Source organism: Anolis sagrei, chromosome 7 (assembly GCF_037176765.1).
Source record: "Anolis sagrei isolate rAnoSag1 chromosome 7, rAnoSag1.mat, whole genome shotgun sequence".
NCBI classification, from domain to species: Eukaryota; Metazoa; Chordata; class Lepidosauria; order Squamata; family Dactyloidae; genus Anolis; species Anolis sagrei.
This window is the reverse complement of record NC_090027.1, coordinates 44,264,598-44,289,507: the sequence shown is the minus strand read 5'-3', so window position 1 is coordinate 44,289,507 and position 24,910 is coordinate 44,264,598. Positions and strand designations below refer to the sequence as shown.

At 48.1% G+C, this 24,910-nt stretch overlaps 1 protein-coding gene across 2 annotated transcripts in view; it reads right to left on the bottom strand.

The window, feature by feature from the left end:
* Positions 1–24,910, bottom strand: part of SIK3 (SIK family kinase 3) — a 128,997-nt gene that overhangs the window by 53,797 nt on the left and 50,290 nt on the right. For both annotated transcript variants that reach the window (XM_060786977.2, XM_060786978.2), the window contains exons 2-5: positions 11,335–11,451; positions 9,403–9,466; positions 2,087–2,248; positions 123–247 (exon numbers count right to left, since the gene is read on the bottom strand). In XM_060786977.2, the coding sequence (XP_060642960.2) occupies positions 123–247; positions 2,087–2,248; positions 9,403–9,466; positions 11,335–11,451 (468 nt within the window). The remainder of the gene's footprint in view (positions 1–122; positions 248–2,086; positions 2,249–9,402; positions 9,467–11,334; positions 11,452–24,910) is intronic.

Below are 24,910 nucleotides of genomic sequence, written 5' to 3'. Positions count from 1 at the left end.
CCTTTTAAGCGGCTGAGGGGGAAAAGGAAAGGGCCTGAGGCTGTTAGGAATGGTGGGAGTTGGAGTCCAAAACACTGGACTGTCAAAGTAAGAGGACACTGATGCCCATCTTCATCACGTACCCAGATGTCCACCTTTGGCCCGTCATACTCCTTCCCCTCAAAAAGCTCCGGAGCCGCGTACGGCGGGCTCCCACACCAGGTCTTCAACAGCTGCCCCGGAGTGAATTTATTACTGAATCCAAAATCTGAAATGATATAAGGAATAGACTCACAATTAGCTTATACAACACTTGGCAGAGGGTGTCCAACAATTCCCCACCAATGAAAAGACCGGTCTGTGGTTCAGCTAGTTAGTAGCCAGCTGCATTAAATCACTACTGACCATGAGGTCATGAGTTCGAAGCCAGCCCAGGTCGGAGTGAGCGCCCGACCATTAATAGTCTAGCTTGCTGTTGACCTACGCAGCCCGAAAGACAGTTGCATCTGTCAAGTAGGAAATTTAGGTACCACTTTATACAAGGAGGCTAATTTAACTAATTTACGACACCATAAAACCTTCCAGAAGTGTGTGTAAGAATGAGGAAGTACTCCATCAGGGATTTGGGGATCACAAAGTGGAGGGTGAAGCAGCAGCTCCCCCTGTGGCCGGAATCAAGCATACCCTCATGAAGCCAGAAAGCTGGAACGTTAAACTGCTTCTGTGCCTGTCTATATAATATAATATAACGTAATATAATATTTTGTATACTAGCCATCCCCTGCCACATGTTGCTGTGGCCCTGTCTGTGTATATGTGTTTTGTGTGCATATATTTATGTATATGTATATGTGTGTGTGTGTTTGTGTATATATGTCATTTTGTGTATGCATTGTAATGTATTATTTATTTATTTTTTGGCTTTTTAAGTCTCTTCTGCTGTGTTTTTCATGAGTGATGGTCACTTGTTGGCTTGAGAGATGTCTTGGGTCCAACTTTGGTGTCAATTCGCCCAGTGGTTTTTGAGTTATGTTAATCCCACAAACGAACATGACATTTTTATTTATATAGATACATATGATATTTATAATATTATAATGTAATACAATAATAATAATAATAATAATATGATATTATAATTATATATTTTATATAACATGTAATATTTCTAATAATGTAACAATATAAAGGTATAGTACAATATAGTAATACATAATACTGATATTATACTATGCTAATAGTATAATGTCTTGTATGTATACATATTAAATCTCTTGTAAGCTGCTCTGAGTCCCCTTCGGGGTGAGAAGGGCGGCATATAAATGTCATAAATTATATAGATATAGATATATAGATATGTTGTATGTCTAATGGCACTGAATGTTTGTAATGTATATGTGCATTATAATCCGCCCTGAGTCCCCTTCGGGGTGAGAAGGGCGGCATATAAATGTTGTAAATTATACATATATGTGTGTGTGTGTGTGTGAGTGTTGTATGTCTAATGACATCAAATGTTTGTCATGTATATGTGCCTTGTAATCCGCCCTGAGTCCCCTTCGGGGTGAGAAGGGCGGCATATAAATGTTGTAAATTATACATATATGTGTGTGTGTGTGTGTGTGAGTGTTGTATGTCTAATGACATCAAATGTTTGTCATGTATATGTGCATTATAATCCGCCCTGAGTCCCCTTCGGGGTGAGAAGGGCGGCATATAAATGTTGTAAATTATACATATATGTGTGTGTGTGTTGTATGTCTAATGACATCAAATGTTTTGTCATGTATATGTGCCTTGTAATCCACCCTGAGTCCCCTTCGGGGTGAGAAGGGTGGCATATAAATCTAATGGCACTGAATGTTAGCCATGTGTATGTGCATTGTAGTCTGCCCTGAGTCCCCTTCGGGGTGAGAAAATGTCATATAATATATATATATATATATGTGTGTGTGTGTGTGTGTGTGTGTGTGTGTGTTGTATGTCTAATGGCATTGAGTGTTTGCCATGCATATGTGCATTGTAATCCGCCCTGAGTCCCTTGTGGGCTGAGAGGGCGGAATATAAATACTGTAAATAAATAAAATAAAGGTAAACAATGTGGGACCTGCGATTTTGATGTTCAGGTTGGCATCCAGGAGCAGGTTCTCAGCCTTGAGGTCCCTGTGGACGATGTTGCGGCAGTGGCAGAAGTGCACGGCAGCCACGATCTGCTTGAACTTCTTCCGGGCTTCTTTTTCGGCCATGCGCCCGTGGGCCACCAAGTGATCTGAGGGGGAGAAGTCCGGGAAAGAAAGGAAGGAGAGACAGGTTAGTTACTTGTCCTCACAGCTGATAATAGGACTTGCAAGACCCTCTCTGCCGGGATCGGCTCCCAGTCAGAAAACAACACAAAGAGATAGCAGCACGATTGCTGGTCAAGACGAGCCCCAGAATAGCATCGTTGGGAAGTACAACTGGGAAGTCTGATTTGGCCATGGTGGTCCTAGATTACTGCAACGCACTCTATGTGGGGCTGCCTTTGAAGACAGTTCGGAAACTTCAGCTAGTCCAGTGGCCGGCATCTAGATTACTAACCGGGACAGCATACAGGGAGTATATCACCCCCCTATTATGCCAGCTCTACTGGTTGCCGGTCCATCTCCAAGCTCATTTCAAAGTGCTGGTTTTGACCTATAAAGCTCTATACGGTTCTGGCCCAGCTTACTTGTCTGAATGCATCCACCCCTACATACCACCTCATAATCTAAGATCATCCAGGGAGGCCCTGCTCTCACTCCCATCAACAGCACAAATGCGTCTGGCGGGGACGAGTCAGGGCCTTCTCAGCTGCGGCCCCTTGCGTTTGGAACACACTCCCAAATGAGGTAAGATCCGCTCCCTCCCTCCTGGCTTTCAGAAAGAAATTAAAATCATGGGACCAGGTCTTTGGACAGTAGATGTATGTAGCATTTCTTTCTTTTCCTTCCTTCCTGTCCCTCCTTCCTTCTTCCTTTCCTTCTTTTTAAGACATAAATACAATATTAAATGGGACAGTCAAGAAGTAACGAGAGAAGGAGGGAAAAAGGGAAGGAAGGAAGGAAGGAGAGTAGGAGGGAGGGAAAGAAGGAAAGAAAGATAGAGAAGCAAGGAAGGAGAGAAAGAAATAAAAAAGTGAAAGGAAAAAGAGAGGGAAGGAAGAAGAGAGGGAACAAAACATAAGGAAGGAAGGAAGGAAGGAAGGAAGGAGAGAAGGAGGGAAGGATGTAACCAAAGAGCAAAGAAAGGGAGGAAGGAAACAGGTAGAGATGGAAGAAAGATGAGAGATAGGGAAAGAAAAAGAGGAAAGGAAGGAAAAAGGGAAGGAAGGAGAAAAAGAGGGAGGGAAGGTTGGCCACAGCAACGCGTGGTGGGTACAGCTAGTAAATAATAAAAATGAATGCATTTGACAGGAAATGCACCTTTTCGCTATATTACCAGTTCACTATAGCTGTAGTTTCCCCCTTTAATCAGACCTAGATTTGGGACTTCTACAATGGCGAGAGTTACCCTTTCTTGATTTAAAGGAAAGGGGCAGAGAGTTCCACTGCTGAACAGTTGGACGGGGACGACACTCGCGCGTATGATTGCTCAGAATGCAGAGGATTTGTGCAGAAGCTAAGGGGATGGGGGTTAATATATTATTATCAGTTTTCCTTACAAACGGAATGGAATTCTGGAAAAGAGGACGGCCCCCTCTGCTTTCCCAAGCGTCGTGGGATGAGGTCCACAGAGGTGTCGCAAGAGGCAGCCAGGCATGGAAAGTGGTGCTGCAATAGATGCAATGTAAAAGAAGCCCAACTATGGGAAGCAGGAAAGGAACGAGGCCAGAGGAGGACCAAAGATGTGGAGCCAAGTTGGCTTGGAGATGCAGGCAGACCTGGTGCAAAGGAGGAAGGCTCCCGGGTGAGGCTCCGGTTAAGTGGCCAGGTGGGGGGGGGGGGGGCCCTCCTTGGCTGCCCAGGCTTTACACTGAGGACGGAGGCAGGAGCCAAGCCCAGGCCGCTTTGTGTCCAGAGCTGGCAGCTTCCCCTGGCAGATGCTCTTGGCTCCAGCCTCCTCATCCCAACAGAACAAGGAGCTGAGCCAAAGGTGGTTGGTTGTTAGCCACGTGCCCTTGTGCGGGTGGGGAGGCTTCCCAAAGGACGGCAAGAGAGAGACCCCTTGGTGGGACCCCATGCTTTCTATCTTCATCTGGCTCAAACAGAAGGGAGGCGGAATCCTGACCTTGTGCCTCCAGTCGTTGATTGTAAGATGCACCTTCATTGCAGTCCCAACAACAGCAAAAATATGCAAGATACGCCTGCAATTCTGTTTAAAAATCATAGAATCCTAGAGTTGGAAGAGACCTCCTGGGCCATCCAGTCCAACCCCATTCTGCCAAGAAGCAGGAATATTGCATTCAAATAACCCCCGACAGATGGCCATCCAGCCTCTGTTTCAAAGCCTCCAAAGAAGGAGCCTCCACCACACTCCGGGGCAGAGAGTTCCACTGCTGAACAGCTCTCCCATTCAGGAAGTTCTTCCTCATGTTCAGATGGAATCTCCTTAAGTTCGATTCCCTTCAAAGCACGCCCGACAGATGGCCATCCAGTCTCTGCTTCAAAGCCTCCAAAGTAGGAGCCTCCACCACACTCCAGGGCAGAGAGTTCCACTGCTGAACGGCTCTCCCATTCAGGAAGTTCTTCCTCATGTTCAGATGGAATCTCCTTAAGTTCGATTCCCTTCAAAGCATGCCCGACAGATGGCCATCCAGCCTCTGTTTCAAAGCCTCCACAGAAGGAGCCTCCACCACACTCCGGGGCAGAGAGTTCCACTGCTGAACAGCTCTCCCATTCAGGAAGTTCTTCCTCATGTTCAGATGGAATCTCCTTAAGTTCGATTCCCTTCAAAGCACGCCCGACAGATGGCCATCCAGCCTCTGTTTCAAAGCCTCCAAAGTAGGAGCCTCCACCACACTCCAGGGCAGAGAGTTCCACTGCTGAACGGCTCTCCCATTCAGGAAGTTCTTCCTCATGTTCAGATGGAATCTCCTTAAGTTCGATTCCCTTCAAAGCACGCCCGACAGATGGCCATCCAGCCTCTGTTTCAAAGCCTCCACAGAAGGAGCCTCCACCACACTCCGGGGCAGAGAGTTCCACTGCTGAACAGCTCTCCCATTCAGGAAGTTCTTCCTCATGTTCAGATGGAATCTCCTTAAGTTCGATTCCCTTCAAAGCACGCCCGACAGATGGCCATCCAGCCTCTGTTTCAAAGCCTCCAAAGTAGGAGCCTCCACCACACTCCAGGGCAGAGAGTTCCACTGCTGAACGGCTCTCCCATTCAGGAAGTTCTTCCTCATGTTCAGATGGAATCTCCTTAAGTTCGATTCCCTTCAAAGCATGCCCGACAGATGGCCATCCAGCCTCTGTTTCAAAGCCTCCACAGAAGGAGCCTCCACCACACTCCGGGGCAGAGAGTTCCACTGCTGAACAGCTCTCCCATTCAGGAAGTTCTTCCTCATGTTCAGATGGAATCTCCTTAAGTTCGATTCCCTTCAAAGCACGCCCGACAGATGGCCATCCAGCCTCTGTTTCAAAGCCTCCACAGAAGGAGCCTCCACCACACTCCGGGGCAGAGAGTTCCACTGTTGAACGGCCCTCACAGTAAGGAAGTTCTTCCTCATGTTCAGATGGAATCTCCTTAAGTTCGATTCCCTTCAAAGCACGCCCGACAGATGGCCATCCAGCCTCTGTTTCAAAGCCTCCAAAGAAGGAGCCTCCACCACACTCCGGGGCAGAGAGTTCCACTGCTGAACAGCTCTCCCATTCAGGAAGTTCTTCCTCATGTTCAGATGGAATCTCCTTAAGTTCGATTCCCTTCAAAGCACCCCCGACAGATGGCCATCCAGCCTCTGTTTCAAAGCCTCCACAGAAGGAGCCTCCACCACACTCTAGGGCAGAGAGTTCCACTGGACCGCAATCTCAGGCGCCTCCTCACGAGCCTCACAACACCACCCGCCTGCCCTGAGCAGCTTTTCCAATAAATGGCATTTAATTGTGGGGGAGAAAGAAATGCTCAAATCCCGATCAAAACGCATTAGGAAGGAAGGCAGCATCAAAGGAAATCAAGTGGCCTTTCCCGGGAGCGGCAAAAGGCTTTTGATGGGTTTGGGTAATGAGTATTTACTGCAAAGCCATTGTGCCTGGGCATTTTAATTAGTGGGCACTTTGGCAAAACCACCACCTGATGGGAAAACTTCAGCTGTGTTTTGATTTCGCCGCGGCAGACTTTCTTCTTTCGCTCGATAATTAATACTTGGCTCCTTCAGAGGACCACGCAGCTTGGATGACCCCAAGGAAGGGCTTTCTGGAAGGGGTCTGTGTGCCTGCAAGCCCACAGCAGTGTTGTGTACTCTTAAAGGACTGGTTGTTGCCTCTGCCCACCTTTGCACCCTTCTACTACACCATATTTCTCTTCATCTCATGAGAACGAGGCCCTCTTTGCACCAACCTTGGCATTTTGGAGCATTTGTGGAAGCTGCCCAGCTCTGACCTCAGCCAAGGAGGCAGCCTTGCCAGGCCAGGCTGGGCATTTGCCACACATACACACATACTGTTTGGATTGGCAGCAGCGCAACAGTTCTCTGCCTTTCCAGACAGCTAGGCCAGGGCCATGCCTTCACACCACAGCCATGGTTCCCAGCCTCAGGAAGAAGAGCCAACCGCTTGGGTCAGCAACCAGAGAGGGCAGCCCGCTCTCAAAGAGCAAGTCTGGGGCACACTGGCTCTGGCTCTCCATGCAAGTCTGAACACCCGCAATTTTGGCCCCACTGTGAATGGAAGTCGCTTTAAAGCCTGAAGGAAGGGAACCTCCTCTTCTGCCCCACTCCCACACGTTGGGTGGCTTATTCTTTTTCAACAGGAGCAGACAAATGACAGAGCCTCATTAGCACAGGGGCCACACAAGAGGGGCCCTCTCCATCTCCATTTCCACCTCCTTTTCCTTCTCCTCTTCCCCCTTCTCCTCCAACTCTATTTCCTCCTCTTCTTCCACTTCCACCTCCTTTTTCTTCTCCTCCAACTATTCCATCTCCAATTTCACCTCCTCCTCCATCTCCATTTCCAACTCCTTCTACTCCTCTTCCTTCTCCATTTCCACTTCGTTTTCCTCTCCTTCCATGTCCTCCTCCGTCTCTCTTCCCTCCTCTGCCTCTTCAATTTCCACCTCCTTTTCCTTCTCCTCTTCCTCCTTTTCCTCCATCTCTATTTCTTCCTCTTCTTCCATTTCCACCTCCTTTTCCTTCTCCTCCTCTTTTCCCCCATCTATTCCCTCCTCCACCTCTTCCATCTCCAACTCCTTCCACTTCTCTTCCTTCTCCTCCATTTTCACTTCCTTTTCCTTTTCTTCCATTTCCACCTCCTCCTCCATCTCTCTTCCCTCCTCTGCCTCTTCAGTTTCCACCTCCTTTTCCTTATCCTCTTCCTTCTTCTCCTCCACCTCTATTTCTTTCTCCTCCTCCTCCTCCTCCTCCTCCTCCTCCTCTTCTATCTCCAATTCCACCTCCTCTTCATCCTCCTCCATCATTTCCATTTCCACCTCCTTATCCTATTCTTCCATTCCCACCTCCTTCTCTTCCATCACTATTTCACCCTCCTTTTCCATCTCCTATTTCCTTCTCCTCTTCCTCCTTCTCCTCAATCTCCTCCCCCACCTTTTCCATCTCCAATTCCACCTCTTCGTCTTCCACCTCTACCTCCTTCTCCTCCATCTCTATTTCCCCTTCCTCTTCCATTTCCACTTCCTTTTCCTCCTCCTCTGCCTCTTCATATCCAATCCACCTTCTCTTCCTCTTCCCCCTCCATCTCTATTTCCCCTTCCTCCTCCTCTTCCATATCCACCTCCTTCTCCTCCTCTTCCTCCTTCTCCTCTGCCTCTTCCATTTCCAATTCCACCTCCACTCATCCTCCTATTCCATCTCCACCACCTCCTCCCCCATCTCCATTTCCTCCTCCTTCTCCTCCTTTTCCAGACAAGGACTGCAGCAGAAACCAGTCCCCTGTTAGCCACTGAGCAGGAAGGCTTGTGTGTGTGACCAACCAAGAGGATCTCCACCGAGCAGTCACGGAAGACTCCTCCTGGTGCCAAAGTTGCCAAAAAGGGGACAAGGAGAGGGGCTTTTCCCAAAGGGGTCTTGTCTTTTCCTGCAGCAAACCCCCCTCTTTTGCCTGTGGATCTCTCCAGGGACTCCACACTACAAGGAGGAGTCCCCAAAAGGATCTTGGCTTCACCAGCCCACAGAGACAAAACAGACGCAGCAACTGGAGACAACTGGAAAGCAAAGGAGGCCACGGCCAGCCCAAAAGAACTCAAAGACTTCCAAGTGCAGCAGTTCTGAAAAGGAATGGTTTAAACTGCTAGTAGTGTTGCTGCATCTTAAGGGTTTAGGCCTTTCAATAGAAATAGTTTCCTAAGATCTACAGAGACACTTGCCGGAACACCTCAGCAAGCGAGAGTCCAAAAGTAGCAGGCTCAAACCCAGAACCTCAACCAATCGCTGATACCAAATGGGAGACTCCCCCCTGGGCACACAGAAGACTGGGCGACTTGGAAGGCGCTGAACAGACTATGCTCTGGCACCACGAGATGCAGAGCCAACCTTCAGAAATGGGGCCACAAAGTGGAATCCTCGACATGTGAATGTGGAGAGGAGCAAACCACTGACCACCTGCTGCAATGCACCCTGAGCCCTGCCACAGGCACCATGGAGGACCTTCTCACAGCAACACCAGAAGCACTCCCAAGTGGCCAGATACTGGTCAAAGGACATTTAATCCACTACCAAACTCACAATTTTTGTATTTTGTCTGGGTTTTTTTTTTTTTTGCCTTGTTCTGTTAGAAATGTAATATAATCGACTGGTTGCACTGACACGATAAATAAATAAAATCAATAGGCCTTTCAATGATTCCTCAGAATCCCCCTTTCTTTTCCAATCGGGAGAGGCAAGAAGGTTCTTGCAGGTCTTCCTTGCCCCCAATTTCTCTGATTGACAGGAAGTTTGGGGGCCTGAAGAGCATTGCCCAATCAAAGCAGAGAGGAGGGTCAGCTATTGTGAGGTGACCACAGTTAGGTTCTTGTGGGTTTTTTCGGGCTATAGAGCCATGTTCTAGAGGCATTTCTCCTGACGTTTCGCCTGCATCTATGGCAAGCTTCCTCAGAGGTTGTGAGGACCTCACAACCTCTGAGGAAGCTTGCCATAGATGCAGGCGAAACGTCAGGAGAAATGCCTCTAGAACATGGCTCTATAGCCCGAAAAAACCCACAAGAACCTAGTGATTCCAGCCATGAAAGCCTTCAACAATACAGTGACCACAGTTGACTACGTACAATGTCTGATGAGAAGAATGCCATTAAGGCACTTACCAAATATTTCTCCTCCGCTGGCATATTCCGTCACCAGATAAATCATCCGCTCCGTCTCCATAACCTGAGCAAGGACAAAAAAGGGGCAGATAAGGAGAACGCCAAGGACAAGCGGAAGCGGCGCTAATTGGGCTCCTCTTTTGTGACTTGCATCTCTGAGAGACAAGAGCCACTTCTGACAAATCAAGAGCGCCCGGCGGCTGCGTGTTCGCCTCAAGGCCGGCTGGGGACAGCCACGGGAAGAAGGAGGCAGAAGGCGCCCAGGCTGGAGTCGGCTTGTGAAGATTCAGCTTGGAAAACCTCTCCAAAGGACCCGCTTACCTCCTCCGCATCTCTCGTTTTACGAGGTTCGAACAAGGATCGACAACTATCAATGCAGGGCAAGCAACAGGTCATTTTGGATGCAGAGAAGTGGGACTAATGGGAGGGATGCTTCCATGGCTTGAAAGACCGGTGAAAGGCTTCCAGACCAGATGTTCTGATCTCTAGTGTTCCTGAAGCTCAAACTACTCAGCAGATGAGAGCTGGGCCTCTTTGCAGAAGCAAGGGACACCCCTGGAACAAAGGTCGGCCTCTCAACAGCAGAGACAGTTTGCTTCAGAGGCTGCTCCATTGGAAAGAGACATCTGGCAGGGCCCAGAGGCAGTCTGCAGCTAGCTCAAGGCCTCTTCCTGCCAAAAGACTTGGCTCTTGGTGGATCTGGCAGAACTTGGAGTCACCACTGGGCAGGAGCTAGCAGTGGTGACTCCAAGTTCATCCCTCCTCCTCCTGCTGCTTCTGGAGACCGAGCAAGAGAGATCCCAGGGAAGCGGCTGCAGAACCACAACATCCCTTCCGCTGGGAATCCACTCACCATAATAATAATAATAATAATAATAATAATAATAATAATAATAATACTTTCTTTACACCCCGCTACCATCTCCCCAAAGGACTCGGTGCGGCTTAGATGAGGCCGAGCCCGCAATACAAGCAATACAAGCAATAACAACTACAATACAAAGTAATTAAAATAAATCACATGCACAAATAGCATAAACAATGTGATGTGGCGGCAAAAAAAGCCAATGGGATTTTGGCCTGCATCAATAGGAGCATAGTGTCTAGATCTAAGGAAGTAATGCTACCCATGCTCTATTCTGCTTTGGTTAGACCACATCTGGAATATTGTGTCCAATTCTGGGCACCACGATTCAAGAGAGATATTGACAAGCTGGAATGTGTCCAGAGGAGGGCGACTCAAATGATCAAGGGTCTGGAGAACAAGCCCTATGAGGAGCGGCTTAAGGAGCTGGGCATGTTTAGCCTGAAGAAGAGAAGGCTGAGAGGAGATATGATAGCCATGTATAAATATGTGAGAGGAAGTCTTAGGGAGGAGGGAGCAAGCTTGTTTTCTGCTTCCTTGGAGACTAGGACGCAATGGAACAAGGGCTTCAAACTACAAGAGAGGAGATTCCATCTGAACATGAGGAAGAACTTCCTGACTGTGAGAGCCGTTCACCAGTGGAACTCTCTGCCCCGGAGGGAGTGTGGTGGAGGCTCCTTCTTTGGAAGCTTTTAAGCAGAGGCTGGATGGCCATCTGTCAGGGGTGATTTGAATGCAATATTCCTGCTTCTTGGCAGAATGGGGTTGGACTGGATGGCCCAGGAGGTCTCTTCCAACTCTTGGATTCTAGGATTCTAAGGTACAGTGCACATTTAAAACTATGGCTGGGCCAAATGTAATTGAAGTTTAGAAAATAATGCTAGGCATGGACAAGATGCAGGAGATGGGGCATTGATGGAGAAATACAAGCAGCCCTAAATCAATATAAAGTGCTTTTGGGGGGCATAGTGCTAAGGGTTCATACCATAAGCCTGAAGCTCCACCAGCCCCTGTGTGAGACCCTCCCCAGCCTTTCCCACTTCCCCCCCAATGCCCGGCGTCCGTACCTGATACAGCCGGATGATGTGGGGGTGGCAGAGCATCTTCATGATCTGAACTTCCCTGAATATCTTCTTGAGGTTCTCCTCATCCAGCTGAGTCTTATCAATGATCTTTATGGCCACCTGGAAGGGAAGAACAAGAGCGAGGGTGAGATCTTGGAACGGCCAGAAGCAAAGTGAAACATGGCTCTTTCCTACCATTCATAAAGGCAGGAGTTATCACCAAATGTGATGCAGCTGAAGTAAAGACCCGGAGCACAGTTTTGGCCCAACTGCCCAAGACAGAGATGTGACAGGCCAGGTCCTAGGCACCCCATCCAATGCCACCTATGTGAATGGGCATATACTCTTGTCCCCTCCTCTGTGGGAGACTGGTGTTTTGTTATATCCCGGCAAATGCCACAGGAGGGCACGGGACTTTGGGACGAGTGTCCGTCCAGTTACCTGCCCCAGAGCGGCCCTCAGCCCGTCTGCCCCGCAACTCCACCCCACTCCAGCCAATGGTGATGGCAAAATCACCCTCCTCAGCAAAACCAAATATACTTCTTTGGCTGCCTCTTTAATACCACAAAAAGACACTTCTGATCCATGCCTAATCAATGCTTTTAGGATTAGGTTTTTATTGCAAATATGGGATTTCCTGGATACAGTGGGATCTTGGAATCCACTGGTGTTTGCTTCCACGAATAGCAAAATCCACATGTACTCCAAGACCCATTCGATACAATGGTGTACTAAAATAATAATAATAATAATAATAATAATAATAATAATAATAATAAACAACTTTATTTATGGGTTGTTGTAGGTTTTTTGGGCTATACGGCCATGGTCTAGAGGCATTCTCTCCTGACGTTTCGCCTGCATCTATGGCCTGCACGTTTCGCCTGCATCTCACAGGTACCTCTGAGGATGCTTGCCATAGATGCAGATGAAATGTCAGGAGAGAATGCCTCTAGACCATGGCTATATAGCCCGAAAAAACCTACAACAACCCAGTGATTCCGGCCATGAAAGCCTTCGACAACTTTATTTATACCCCGCCACTATCTCCCCAATGGAGACTCGGAGCGGCTTACATGGGGCCAAGCTCGGACAACATGTTACAGAAAAATAAAACCAAAACATAAACAACAAGCAACATAATCAAAATTACATAGAAAAAAAAAGGATAACATGATATCAGTCACATCAAAAGGCAAAATCAAGGTTTCCAATCTAGAACCTTAATGGTGTGTTGCGTAGTTTCTGGGCTATCTGGCTATGTTCTAGCAGCAATTTCTCCTGACGTTTCCCTGCATCTGTGGCTAATGGCATCTTCAGCCATACAGCTCAGAAAGCACACAACACTCCAGTGATTCCAGCTGTGAAAGGATTCGGCAATACATAGAATCAGTGTCCCGGCATTGAATGTTTGCCATATATATTCTGTGCTCCACCCCGAGTCCCCTTCAGGGTGAGAAAGGTAGAATATAAATGTTTTTAAATAATAAATAAATAATATTTCCAAGCTGTGGATGGCTGAATGTGTCTAAGGGGAAACTGTAAATGCAAAGGAAGGACATGTTCTAGCAGCAATTTCTCCTGACGTTTCCCCTGCATCTGTGGCTAATGGCATCTTCAGGCGATCCAGCCATACAGCCTGGAAAGCACACAACACTCCAGTGATTCCAGTTGTGAAATGATTTGGCAATACATAGAAGCAATCTTGCGCCATTGAATGTTTGCCATATATATGCTGTGCTCCACCCTGAGTCCCCTTCAGGGTGAGAAGGGTGAAATATAAATGTTTTTAAATAATAAATAAATAATATTTCCAAGCTGTGGATGGCTGAATCTGTGGAAGGGGAAACTGTAAATGCAAAGGAAGGACATGTTCTAGCAGCAATTTCTCCTGATGTTTCCCCTGCATCTGTGGCTAATGGCATCTTCAGGGGATCCAGCCATACAGCTTGGAAAGCACACAACACTCCAGTGATTCCAGCTGTGAAATGATTTGGCAATACATAGAAGCAATGTTGCGCCATTGAATGTTTGCCATATATATGCTGTGCTCCACCCTGAGTCCCCTTCACGGTGAGAAGGGTGGAATATAAATGTTTTTAAATAATAAATAATAAATAAATAATATTGCCAAGCTGTAGATGGCTGAATCTGAGGAAGGGGAAACTGTAAATGCAAAGGAAGGACATGTTCTAGCAGCAATTTCTCCTGACGTTTCCCCTGCATCTGTGGCTAATGGCATCTTCAGGGGATCCGGCCATACAGCCTGGAAAGCACACAACACTCCAGTGATTCCAGCTGTGAAATGATTTGGCAATACATAGAAGCAATGTCGCGCCATTGAATGTTTGCCATATATATTCTCTTTGCCAGTGATATGGCTTCTATCAAGTGGACCTGCAGGGCGGCATCAGAAGCAAAGCCAAGGACGGATGACGGGGGGCCGGGACACAGCCGGAATAACAGGAATGTTAGCCCCCCCCCCCCCCCCCAGAGAAACGTGCCATCACCCCCTCTGCACTGCTTGGCCCTTCGCGGCTTCTTCCTCGGCCCCATTCCACACACCGACAAGTGTCCCGATGGAGGCATCTCCTCCCGCGTTTGAAGCCACCTGTTTACATTCCTGTTTACCCGTCCCCATGGAGATGTCCGATGCCACATGAAACCCAAGCCCGTGTTCCTTTCCTGGTGCAAATGCTGGAGCTGGGCCATTTGTCCAGGGAGAAGATCGAGCACTGCCACGCTCTCGGATAGACAACACATTCCCAACCTAGTCCTTGTGCAAGTATTTGGCATCTACACACCAGAGTAGAGTGAAGCGTAACCAGTAGGGCTGGGCGGTTTAGTTTCGTTAATTCGTTAAAAATTCGTTATTTTTTTTTGTTAACGAAGCGATAACGAACCATTCTGGAGCAACTTAAAAATGAAACGAATTTTTCAGTTCGTTTCGTAAATGCTTCGTATTTCGTTATGTATTCGTTTCGTTATTGGTTTGAGGTTGTTTCGTTATTATTTCCGAATGTCTGGGGCAAGTTTTATAGTTGTTTTTTGTTTAATTAGTGAAAAAAAATTATAATATCACACCAACAGTCAACAACAGAGGGAGAGGGAAGCTTCAGAAGTTTTTTAGCGTATTGCGCGATCGCGGCCGCCATTAACGAATCGATTCGTTATTGTTTCGTTATTGTTCTCTCCATCCCGCCTGCTTCTCAGGTGCGGCTCGCGGGAACGAGAGACAGGGCCTTTTCTGTGGTGGCCCCGCGGCTTTGGAATGCCCTCCCTATAGAGATAAGATCAGCCACCTCGCTGATGGCATTTCGGAAAAAACTGAAAACATGGATGTTTGAGCAAGCATTCGGCTAATCCGATGCGATGAAGTTTTTGATCAAGGACTGACAATCATAGACAACGAAATTGGATTATGATTTTAATTAAGAGATGCATTGGTCTGTATTGGTGGCCCAATACTGTGTATTGTATATGTATGTGTTTTTATCTTTTTAACCAGAATTATTGTTGTTTTTAAATGCTGTAAACCGCAATGAGTCGCCGTTTTAGGCTGAGATATTAGCGGTATACAAGTGTACTAAATAAATAAATAAATTATTATTATTTTTTTACCATTCACGAAATTTTGTAAATATCGAACTTTTTTTAAGGAAAATTTCGGAATTCTTTTAAATATCGAAACGCAAAAAACCCCCAAAAAACGAATCGATTTTAGAAACACATTTTTCTGTTGTTCCCCAGGCCTAGTAACCAGTGCCATATATGAGTTTACGGTAGGAAGACGGAGAGAACACATGCCGGCAAAGTTTAAAAGGCTGAAGACTCGCTTTTACAGTGGAAGGTAATGCATCTTGGATAAAAGGGGAGACAGAAAAGCAAGAGGAAGCCTACTGGAACCCCCCCCCCCCCCCCGCTTGCCAATTGAGTCTTTAATGACACCTTCTCTTCATTCATGCCGAACAGACATGAAACAAGCTGGGCCGCTATCTCCCAGATCCCTTTTTTGCACATTGGCCATTTCCCAGTCTTCTGCTACAGAAACCAAATTTAGCGACAAGTTGCATATTTTATTTTAATCGGAGCAACGTTTTCACAAGTTTCCGTATCGGGAACTCTTGGACGGATACCATCTGCACCCGGGGATTCGTCAATTTTTAACTCATCGAGCATCCTTCCCCTCTTGCCGTCACTGTTTCCTTTGGGTTTCCAGACTGAAATGTTTTGATTTGGGCAAGAGGTGAGGCTCAACACAATGTCAGGGAACCGCCAGAAGGCGAAACGGAGGGCTGCACAAGCACAACAAGGACCAAGGACCAAAAGAACTATAATCCCAATTAAATAGCTCAGGGGAAGATCTCAGGGGCTCACATGTCTTTACACTCATGCACAGAGCATGGGAAATACCCAAGACGAACTCCAACTTTTAGCACAACACCACCAGATGAAGGGCGAGAAGGCAGGATTATCAAGTTTGCAGACGACACCAAATTGGGAGGGATAGCCAATACTCCAGAGGACAGGAGCAGGATTCAAAACAATCTTGACAGATTAGAGAGATGAAGGGCCAAAACTAACACAATGAAGTTCAACAGGGACAAATGCAAGATACTCCACTTTGGCAGGAAAAACGAAATGCAAAGAGACAGAATGGGGGACGATGCCTGGCTCGAGAGCAGTACGTGTGAAAAAGATCTTGGAGTCCTCGTGGACAACAAGTTAAACATGAGCCAGGAATGTGATGTGGCGGCAAAGAAAGCCAATGGGATTTTGGCCTGCATCAATAGGAGCCTAGTGTCTAGATCTATGGAAGTCATGCTCCCCATGCTCTATTCCGCCTTGGTTAGACCACACCTGGAATATTGTGTCCAAACCGCATTGAGTCGCCTGCCAAGGGCTGAAAAATGCGGTATAAAAATGAAGTAAATAAATAAATTCTGGGCACCACAATTCAAGAGAGATATTGACTCTAAGCTGGAATGTGTCCAGAGAAAGAGGGTGACTCTGGAGAACAAGCCCTATGAGGAGTGGCTTATGGAGCTGGTCACGTTTAGCCTGAAGAAGAGAAGGCTGAGAGGAGATATGATAGCCATGTATAAATATGTGAGAGGAAGCCACAGGGAGGAGGAGGGAGCAAGCTTGTTTTCTGCTTCCGTGGAGACGAGGACGCAATGGAACAATGGCTTCAAACTACAAGAAAGGAGATTCCATCTGAACACGAGGAAGAACTTCCTGACTGTGAGAGCCGTTCAGCAGTGGAACTCTCTGCCCCGGAGTGTGGTGGAGAGAGGCTCCTTCTTTGGAAGCTTTTAAACAGAGGCTGGATGGCCATCTGTCAGGGGTGATTTGAATGCAATATTCCTGCTTCTTGGCAGAATGGGGGTGGACTAGATGGCCCAGGAGGTCTCCTCCAACTCTAGGATTCTATGATTCTCTGTGGGACAATGGGTGTTCTGTAAGGAAATTGGGGGGGGGGGCAGAAAGGCAAAATTGGTGCCTCAAGTGTCAGCCCTGTTTCTGGGCACATCTGACCTGCCGATTCCAAAAATGCCCCCCGTTTCCCCCATCAGTTCTAGTTTTTGAGATGCAGAACATATGCCATCTACCAGTCACCATCTGTTCACCCACAGAAAAAAAAACATGATACACACATCTGAGAAACGAGAATGGATGTGGCCTATCCAATGCAATTTTCTGAATCAGTGCAGCAAAGTACCCAAGAAACAGGTCTAAGACTCTAAGATTATAATTTTTGTCGAAGGCTTTCATGGCCGGAATCACTGGGTTGCTGTAGGTTTTCCGGGCTATATGGCCATGTTCTACAGGCATTTTCTCCTGACGTTTCGCCTGCATCTATGGCAAGCATCCTCAGAGGTAGTGAGGTCTGTTGGAAGCCATTATATGCTAATCAAGGTGGTCAGTTGAAACATTCACACCTAGCTCCAGCAGACAAAAGTCCTTTGTCCCACCCTGGTCTTTCCACAGATATATAAACCCATTTTCCTACTTCCAACAGACCTCACCACCTCTGAGGATGCTTGCCATAGATGCAGGCGAAACGTCAGGAGAAAATGCCTCTAGAACATGGCCATGTTGGAAGGTCTGTTGGAAGTAGGAAAATGGGTTTATATATCTGTGGAAAGACCAGGGTGGGACAAAGGACTTTTGTCTGCTGGTGCCAGGTGCGAATGTTTCAACTGACCACCTTGATTAGCATATAATGGCTTCCAACAGACCTCACTACCTCTGAGGATGCTTGCCATAGATGCAGGCGAAACGTCAGGAGAAAATGCCTCTAGAACATGGCCATGTTGGAAGGTCTGTTGGAAGTAGGAAAATGGGTTTATATATCTGTGGAAAGACCAGGGTGGGACAAAGGACTTTTGTCTGCTGGTGCCAGGTGCGAATGTTTCAACTGACCACCTTGATTAGCATATAATGGCTTCCAACAGACCTCACTACCTCTGAGGATGCTTGTCATAGATGCAGGCGAAACGTCAGGAGAAAATGCCTCTAGAACATGGCCATATAGCCCAGAAAACCTACAACAACCCATTATAATTTCTGTTTGGGCTGTGTAATGTATGGATTTCCCTGAGTCTGGGAATGGAACGCCTTCCCAAATTTTGGCTGGCAGCAGGCGGCATTCCCATACACTCCAAGGGTGACGCTGCAGGTTCAAGCACAAGGTGTCTCCAATTCTGCTCAAGGCACTGGAGCTGAAGCCCGGCGGCCGTAAAGAGCTGAATTAATCCAACAATCCCACTCTGGGGTGCCAGCAAAAGCCCAGCGCCGACACACACCACTGGGCACGACTAGTCTGAAGCACAGAGTGCCAAGCCCCGCTTGGAGCAGCCGTGGCCAATGCCAAGCTCCAAGATGTGACTGTCACAGATGCGTCGGAGCAGGAAGGGCCAGGAAGGGCCTCTCCAATGGGGGAACAGTCCACTCTAAAGGGACACAAGGCAGGGTGACGGTCCAGTCCTGAGGGGTCCACAGAGGAGGCTTAGACCACTCCTTGACCTTCAGATCCAGACACAGAAGTCTTGACGGCTGCAGCAGAGAGAGGCAAGGAGAGCAAGAACTACAAGAACTTCAAACTACAAGAGAGGAGATTCCATCTGAACATGAGGAAGAACTTCCTGACTGTGAGAGCCGTTCAGCAGTGGAACTCTCTCCACCAGAGTGTGGTGGAGGCTCCTTCTTTGGAAGCTTTTAAGCAGAGGCTGGATGGCCATCTGTCAGGGGTGCTTTGAATGCAATATTCCTGCTTCTTGGCAGAATGGGGTTGGACTGGATGATGGCCTATGAGGTCTCTCCCAACTCTAGGATTCTATGAGGCTGGATGGCCATCTGTCAGGGGTGCTTTGAATGCAATATTCCTGCTTCTTGGCAGAATGGGGTTGGACTAGATGATGGCCCAGGAGGTCTCCTCCAACTCTTTGATTCTATGATTCTATGATTCTAAGAAGCAGGAAAATCGCATTCAAAGCACCCTCAACAGATAGCCATCCAGCCTCTGCTTCAAAGCTTCCAAAGAAGGAGCCTCCACCACACTCCGGGGCAGAGAGTTCCACTGCTGAACACCTTTCACAGTCAGGAAGTTCTTCCTCATGTTCAGGTGGAATCTCCTTTCTTGTAGTTTGAAACCATTCCTGCTTCTTGGCAGAATGGGGTTGGACTGGATGATGGCCCATGAGGTCTCTTCCAACTCTTTGATTCTAGGATTCTATGATTCTAAGAGCAAAGCCAAGTGATACTTCTTGGTGCCTGATCCGAAACACAGCCCCCTTTGATGTACCCTTCTGGGGACTGATTTCGGCTGTTCTTCAGGAGCGGACTGTTCACCAGAAAGGGCTCTTAACAATGCACCGTATCTCCTGTATTTGTTCTTCTTCAACTACTGGACACGTTCCTACTACTACATTTTGCCTTCTGTACGTCTTTAGTGGTGTGAAGTTGTGCCTGCCTCTGTTTCAAGCCGACGTCCCCTTCCAAGACGGAGAGCGAAAGGTTTTGTTCCTGCCAGAAGTCGAAATGTGGAGGGAAGAGGCTCCTGGCTCTGCCTGACCTGGCTTGGCTTCCAAGCTCCCTGCGCCTCCGTCACAGCGGAACAAAAAGGCCGGGGAGCTCTGCGTTTGACTGCCAAGTTTCCCCAAAAGTAGGTCAGGACGGTGTGCTGTCTTCCTGGCCTCGTCTTCCTTCCGAAAGCGCCAGAGCACAGGCACCCTGCGGGAAGATGCTCCATCTCTCGGCGCGGCCACTCCGACCCAGATGGTTCCAGCAGAAGCGCCAAGGAGCCCCCAAGCGCCACGAGGCAGAGATCTTGTCCCCTGCCTCCTCAAAGGAGACCCAAAGCCAGCACCACTGCGCTGTGACATATCAGGTGCAAAGACTGCTCTGCAAAAGGCCACTGGCCTCTTCAGCATGGCCACAGAACCCTTGGTCGGACTCCATAGCGTGCCTTTCCTTCAAAGCAGCTTTGGTGCTCTTACTGCCTACTACAGGGAAAACCAGCTAATCCCCAACCCATCTAAAACACAGACATGTGCCTTTCATCTCAAGAACAGACAAGCATCCCGAGCTCTGAGGATGATTACCTGGGAAGGAATCCCACTGGAGCATTGCAGCGCACCCAAATCCCTGGGAGGAGTCACTCTGGACCGTGCTCTGACCTACAAGAAGCACTGCCTGAACATCAAGCAAAAACTGGGCGCTACAAACAATATCATACGAAAGCTGACTGGCACAACCTGGGGATCACAACCAGATACAGTGAAGGCATCTGCCCTTGCGCTGTGCTACTCTGCTGCTGAGTACGCATGCCCAGTGTGGAACACAGCTCACCACGCTCAAACAGTGGATGTGGCTCTTAATGAGACATGCCGCATTATCACGGGGTGTCTGCGCCCTACACCACTGGAGAAATTGCACTGCTTAGCCAGTATTGCACCACCTGACATCCGCCGGGAAGTAGCAGCCAATACTGAAAGGACCAAGGCAGAGACATCGCCAGCTCATCCCCTGTTTGGGTATCAGCCAGCACGTCAACGACTTAAATCTAGACATAGTTTCCTAAGATCTACAGAGACACTCGCTGGAACACCTCAGCAAGCGAGAGTCCAAAAGTGGCAGGCTCAAACCCAGCACCTCAACCAATGGCTGATACCAAATGAGAAACTCCCTCCTGGGCACACAGAGGACTGGGCGACTTGGAAGGCGCTGAACAGACTGCGCTCTGGCACCACAAGATGCAGAGCCAACCTTCAGAAATGGAGCTACAGGGTGGAATCCTCGACATGTGAGTGTGGAGAAGAGCAAACCACTGACCACCTGCTGCAATGCAACCTGAGCCCTGCCACATGCACCATGGAGGACCTTCTTGCAGCAACACCGGAAGCACTCCAAGTGGCCAGAAACTGGTCAAAGGACATTTAACCAACTACCAAACTCACAAGTTTTGTATTTTTCTGTTTGTTTGCTTTGTTCTGTTAGAAATGTAATATAATGGACTGGTTGCTCTGACACGACAAAAAAAAAAAAAACCTTTGGGAAGGAGAGAAGTCCTTTCTGCAACCAACTCTCACTCTGAAAAGCAATTTTCCTTTCCAAAACGATGTCCTATCTGCTTTGGAGGAACCCCTTCAAAAGCTGGACCAGAACCCCCCCCCCACAAAAAGTGGGGGTGCATTAACCACAAGGCCACTGCTTTAAAAGCTGATAGAACTGCTTTGCTTACCTCGAAAGTGTTCAGTCCCCTGTGATCTAATGTCTCTCTCCTCCTTAGTGGAGAGGAGAATCAAAGGGAGGAAATTGCGTCCCTTTGGGACACACTCAGAGCAGGAACACTGCGTTCTGGTCACTCACTGTCAAGCGTGGAAAGGTTTGTTGACCTGCATTATGAGGCCAAGGACCAGACAGAGCCCTGCAGTGCCGCACTGCCTACCCCAGAGTCCTCAATGCACCTTCCCGGTCCAAGCGCATCTCACATGGAGCCGCCTTAAAGCCGGTCAAGCGCATCTGTGCGATCAGAGACCCCTTGCTTCAGGAAGCAGCCTTTCCAGAATCCTCTCTGTCCAGTGCAGGGCCAAAGAGAAACCTGGCCAGGGCTCCACTCCTGGATTTCCTGCTCCATTGTCAGGAAGCCAAGCCAAGGTGACAAATCAGGCATGGGCAAACCTGGGTGTTCCAGGTGTTTTGGATTTCAACTCCCACCATTCCTCAGAGCCTCGGTCCCTTCCCTTTTACCCCCTCGCCAGCCTCAGTCTCTTTCCTTTTCCCCCTTGGCAGCCTCAGTCCCTTTCCCTTCTACAAGCTCTAAAGCAGGCATGGGCCAACTTGGGCTCTCCAAGCTTAAGTGGCTGAGGGGGGAAAGGAAGGGGCCTGAGGCTGTTAGGAATGGTGGGAGTTGAAATCCAAGACACCTGGAGTACCTAAGTTTGTCCATACCTGCAATAGATCAACTCCGGCCACAGCGGAGGACAGAGGTGAGCTCAACGGAGGAAGAGGGGAAGCACTGTTTCTTGCAGGGAAGGCAACACCCGCCTGGCACCCTCCAGACCCAAGGCAAACATCCTGTTTACCTGTTTTAAGAGGGAGCCACATTCAGGCAGGCTTTCCCAGAGCTCCTCTTTACCTTACCTGCCGGCCACAAACAAACGGCAGCCAAGCCAAGACCAAGAAAGAAAGAAAGTGCAGGATCCGGAGTCTCCGTCCGTCTGGCCCGCTCCCCAAGGAGAACGGAAACAGCCTTCCTGTCCTTCTGCCTCCAAGCAGCGAAGCCAAAGCCCTCCAACACACAGGAGCCATCCCTTTTTCTGGCAAGGGAGCCAAGCAACAAGGAAGACATGCAGAGCACCTCAACTGCAGAGAGGATCCTAACTGCAAACATACACAATGTGAATTATGGGAACACAAAGAGAAGAGGAGCATCAACTGCCAGATAAGGGATAGGCTGCTTGTATAGGTGATGCCTGGATGAACTACACCTGTGCTCAGTGTAAAGGTAAAGGTTTTCCCCTGACATTAAGTCCAGTCGTGTCCGACTCTGGGACTCTGGAGCTCATCTCCATTTCTAAGCCAAAGAGCCGGCATTGTCCGTAGACACCTCCAAGGTTATGTGGCCACTGGCATGACTGCATGGAGCTCAGTGTAGGAGCCACAAAAACAGAGAAGCCATTGAAATCCACAAGCATGTAGAAAATTTCAACAGAAAGGAAGAGACCATGAAAATGAACAAAATCTGGCTACCAGTATTAAAAAACTCTAAAATTACTACAGCTAAACAACAGAGAGGAAAAAACCAGGCACAGATTAACACCTCCCAGCAACAGATTTTCCCAGGCTCAGGCAGGCCTTCAAATGCTAATGAAGGTGATCAGCTAAACATTCACACCTAGCTCCAGCAGAGAAGAGCTCCTTGCCCCACCCCAGCCATTCCACAGATATATAAACCCATTTTCCCTACTTCCAACAGACCTCACAACCTCTGAGGATGCTTGCCATAGATGCAGGCGAAACGTCAGGAGAAATGCCTCTAGAACATGGCCATATAGCCCGGAAAAACCCACAAGAACCTATTTATTTATTTCTTCATTTATTTTGCCATATTTGTATACCGCCCTTCTCAGCAGGAAGGCGACTCAAAGCGGTTCACAGTTGGCAATGTTTGATGCCTCAACAAGTTAGACAATCATAAAAATATTAGCATGAAATATAAAAATATAAAAACCGTACAAAGCCATATAAACAATATCGTGAGTGTCTCCTTGTTAAATTGTTATTCAATTGCATTGTCAGTTTGTTCCATGATTTCGTATAATTATGCTGGATTAGCAAAAGAACGGCCTGCCTCAGGGGAGCGTGCTTGCCCCATCCATGTTCAACATCTACACAAATGACCAGCCACTGCCAGAAGGGACAGAGAGTTTCATCTATGCTGATGATCATGCCATCACCGCTCAAGCAGGGAGCTTTGAGATGGTTGAACAGAAGCTCTCCAAAGCTCTAGGTGCTCTAAGTGCCTATTACAGGGCAAACCAACTGATCCCTAATCCATCTAAAACACAGACATGTGCCTTTCACCTTAAGAACAGACAAGCATCCCAAGCTCTGAGGATCAGCTGGGAAGGAATCCCACTGGAGCATTGCAGCGCACCCAAATACCTGGGAGTGACCCTGGACCATGCTCTGACCTACAAGAAGCACTGCCTGAACATCAAGCAAAAAGTGGGTGCTAGAAACAATATCATACGAAAGCTGACTGGCACAACCTGGGGATCACAACCAGACACAGTGAAGACATCTGCCCTTGTGCTCTGCTACTGAGTATGCATGCCCAGTGTGGAACACATCTCACCACGTTAAAACAGTGGATGTGGACCTCTTAATGAGACATGCCGCATTATCACGGCGCCCTACACCACTGGAGAAATTACACTGTTTAGCTGGTATTGCACCACCTGACATCCACCGGGAAGGAGCAGCCAAGAGTGAAAGGACCAAGGCAGAGACATCCCCAGCTCATCCCCTCTTTGTGTATCAGCCAGCACGTCAATGACTTAAATAAAAAAAAGTTTTCTAAGATCTACAGAGACACTTGCTGGAACACCCCAGCAAGTGAGAGTCCAAAAGTGGCAGGCTCAAACCCAGAACCTCAATCCATGGCTGATACCAAATGAGAGACTCCCCCCTGGGCACACAGAAGACTGGGCAACTTGAAAAGCGCTGAACAGACTGTGCTCTGGCACCACAAGATGCAGAGCCAACCTTCAGAAATGGGGCCACAAAGAGGAGTCCACAACATGCAAGTGTGGAGGGGAGCAAACCACTGACCACCTGCTGCAATGCAACCTGAGCCCTGCCACAGGAACAATGGAGGACCTCCTTGCGGCAACACCAGAAGCACTCCAAGGGGCCAGATACTGGTCAAAGGGCATTAAATAGAATGCCAAGTCTGCAAACGTTGCGTTTTGTCTGTTTGTTTGTTTTGTCAAAAATGCAATACGATTGTCTGGTTGCCTGACACTATAAATAAATAAATAGTAAAAGCCTGCTCAAAAAGCCAGGTTTTAACCTTTCTTTGAAAAGTCAGGAGGAATGGGGCTGATCTTATATCCCCGAGAAGGGTGTTCCACAGTTGAGGGGCCACCACTGAGAGGGTGCTGTCTCTCGTCCCTGCCAAATGCATCTGTGAAGAAGGCGGGACCAAGAGCAGGGCCTCCCCAGAAGATCTTAGCATTCTGGATGGTTCGTAAGGAGAGATACGTTCTTGTTTTCCTGTTGGCTTTCACTCCTGATGAGATCGCTTTCATGATGACTCTAACTTACCCAAACCACAAAGTGCCACCATTCCGATGCTGAATTGAATGGTGGTAAAGTAGTGTTGTGGATAAAGGAAATACTCCACTTAGGCAGAAAAAAACGAAATGCAAAGAGACAGAATGGGAGACAATGCCTGGCTCGAGAGCAGAACGTGTGAACAAGATCTTGGAGTCCTCGTGGACAACAAGTTAAACAGGAGCCAACAATGTGATGTGGCGGCAAAAAAAGCCAATGGGATTTTGGCCTGCAT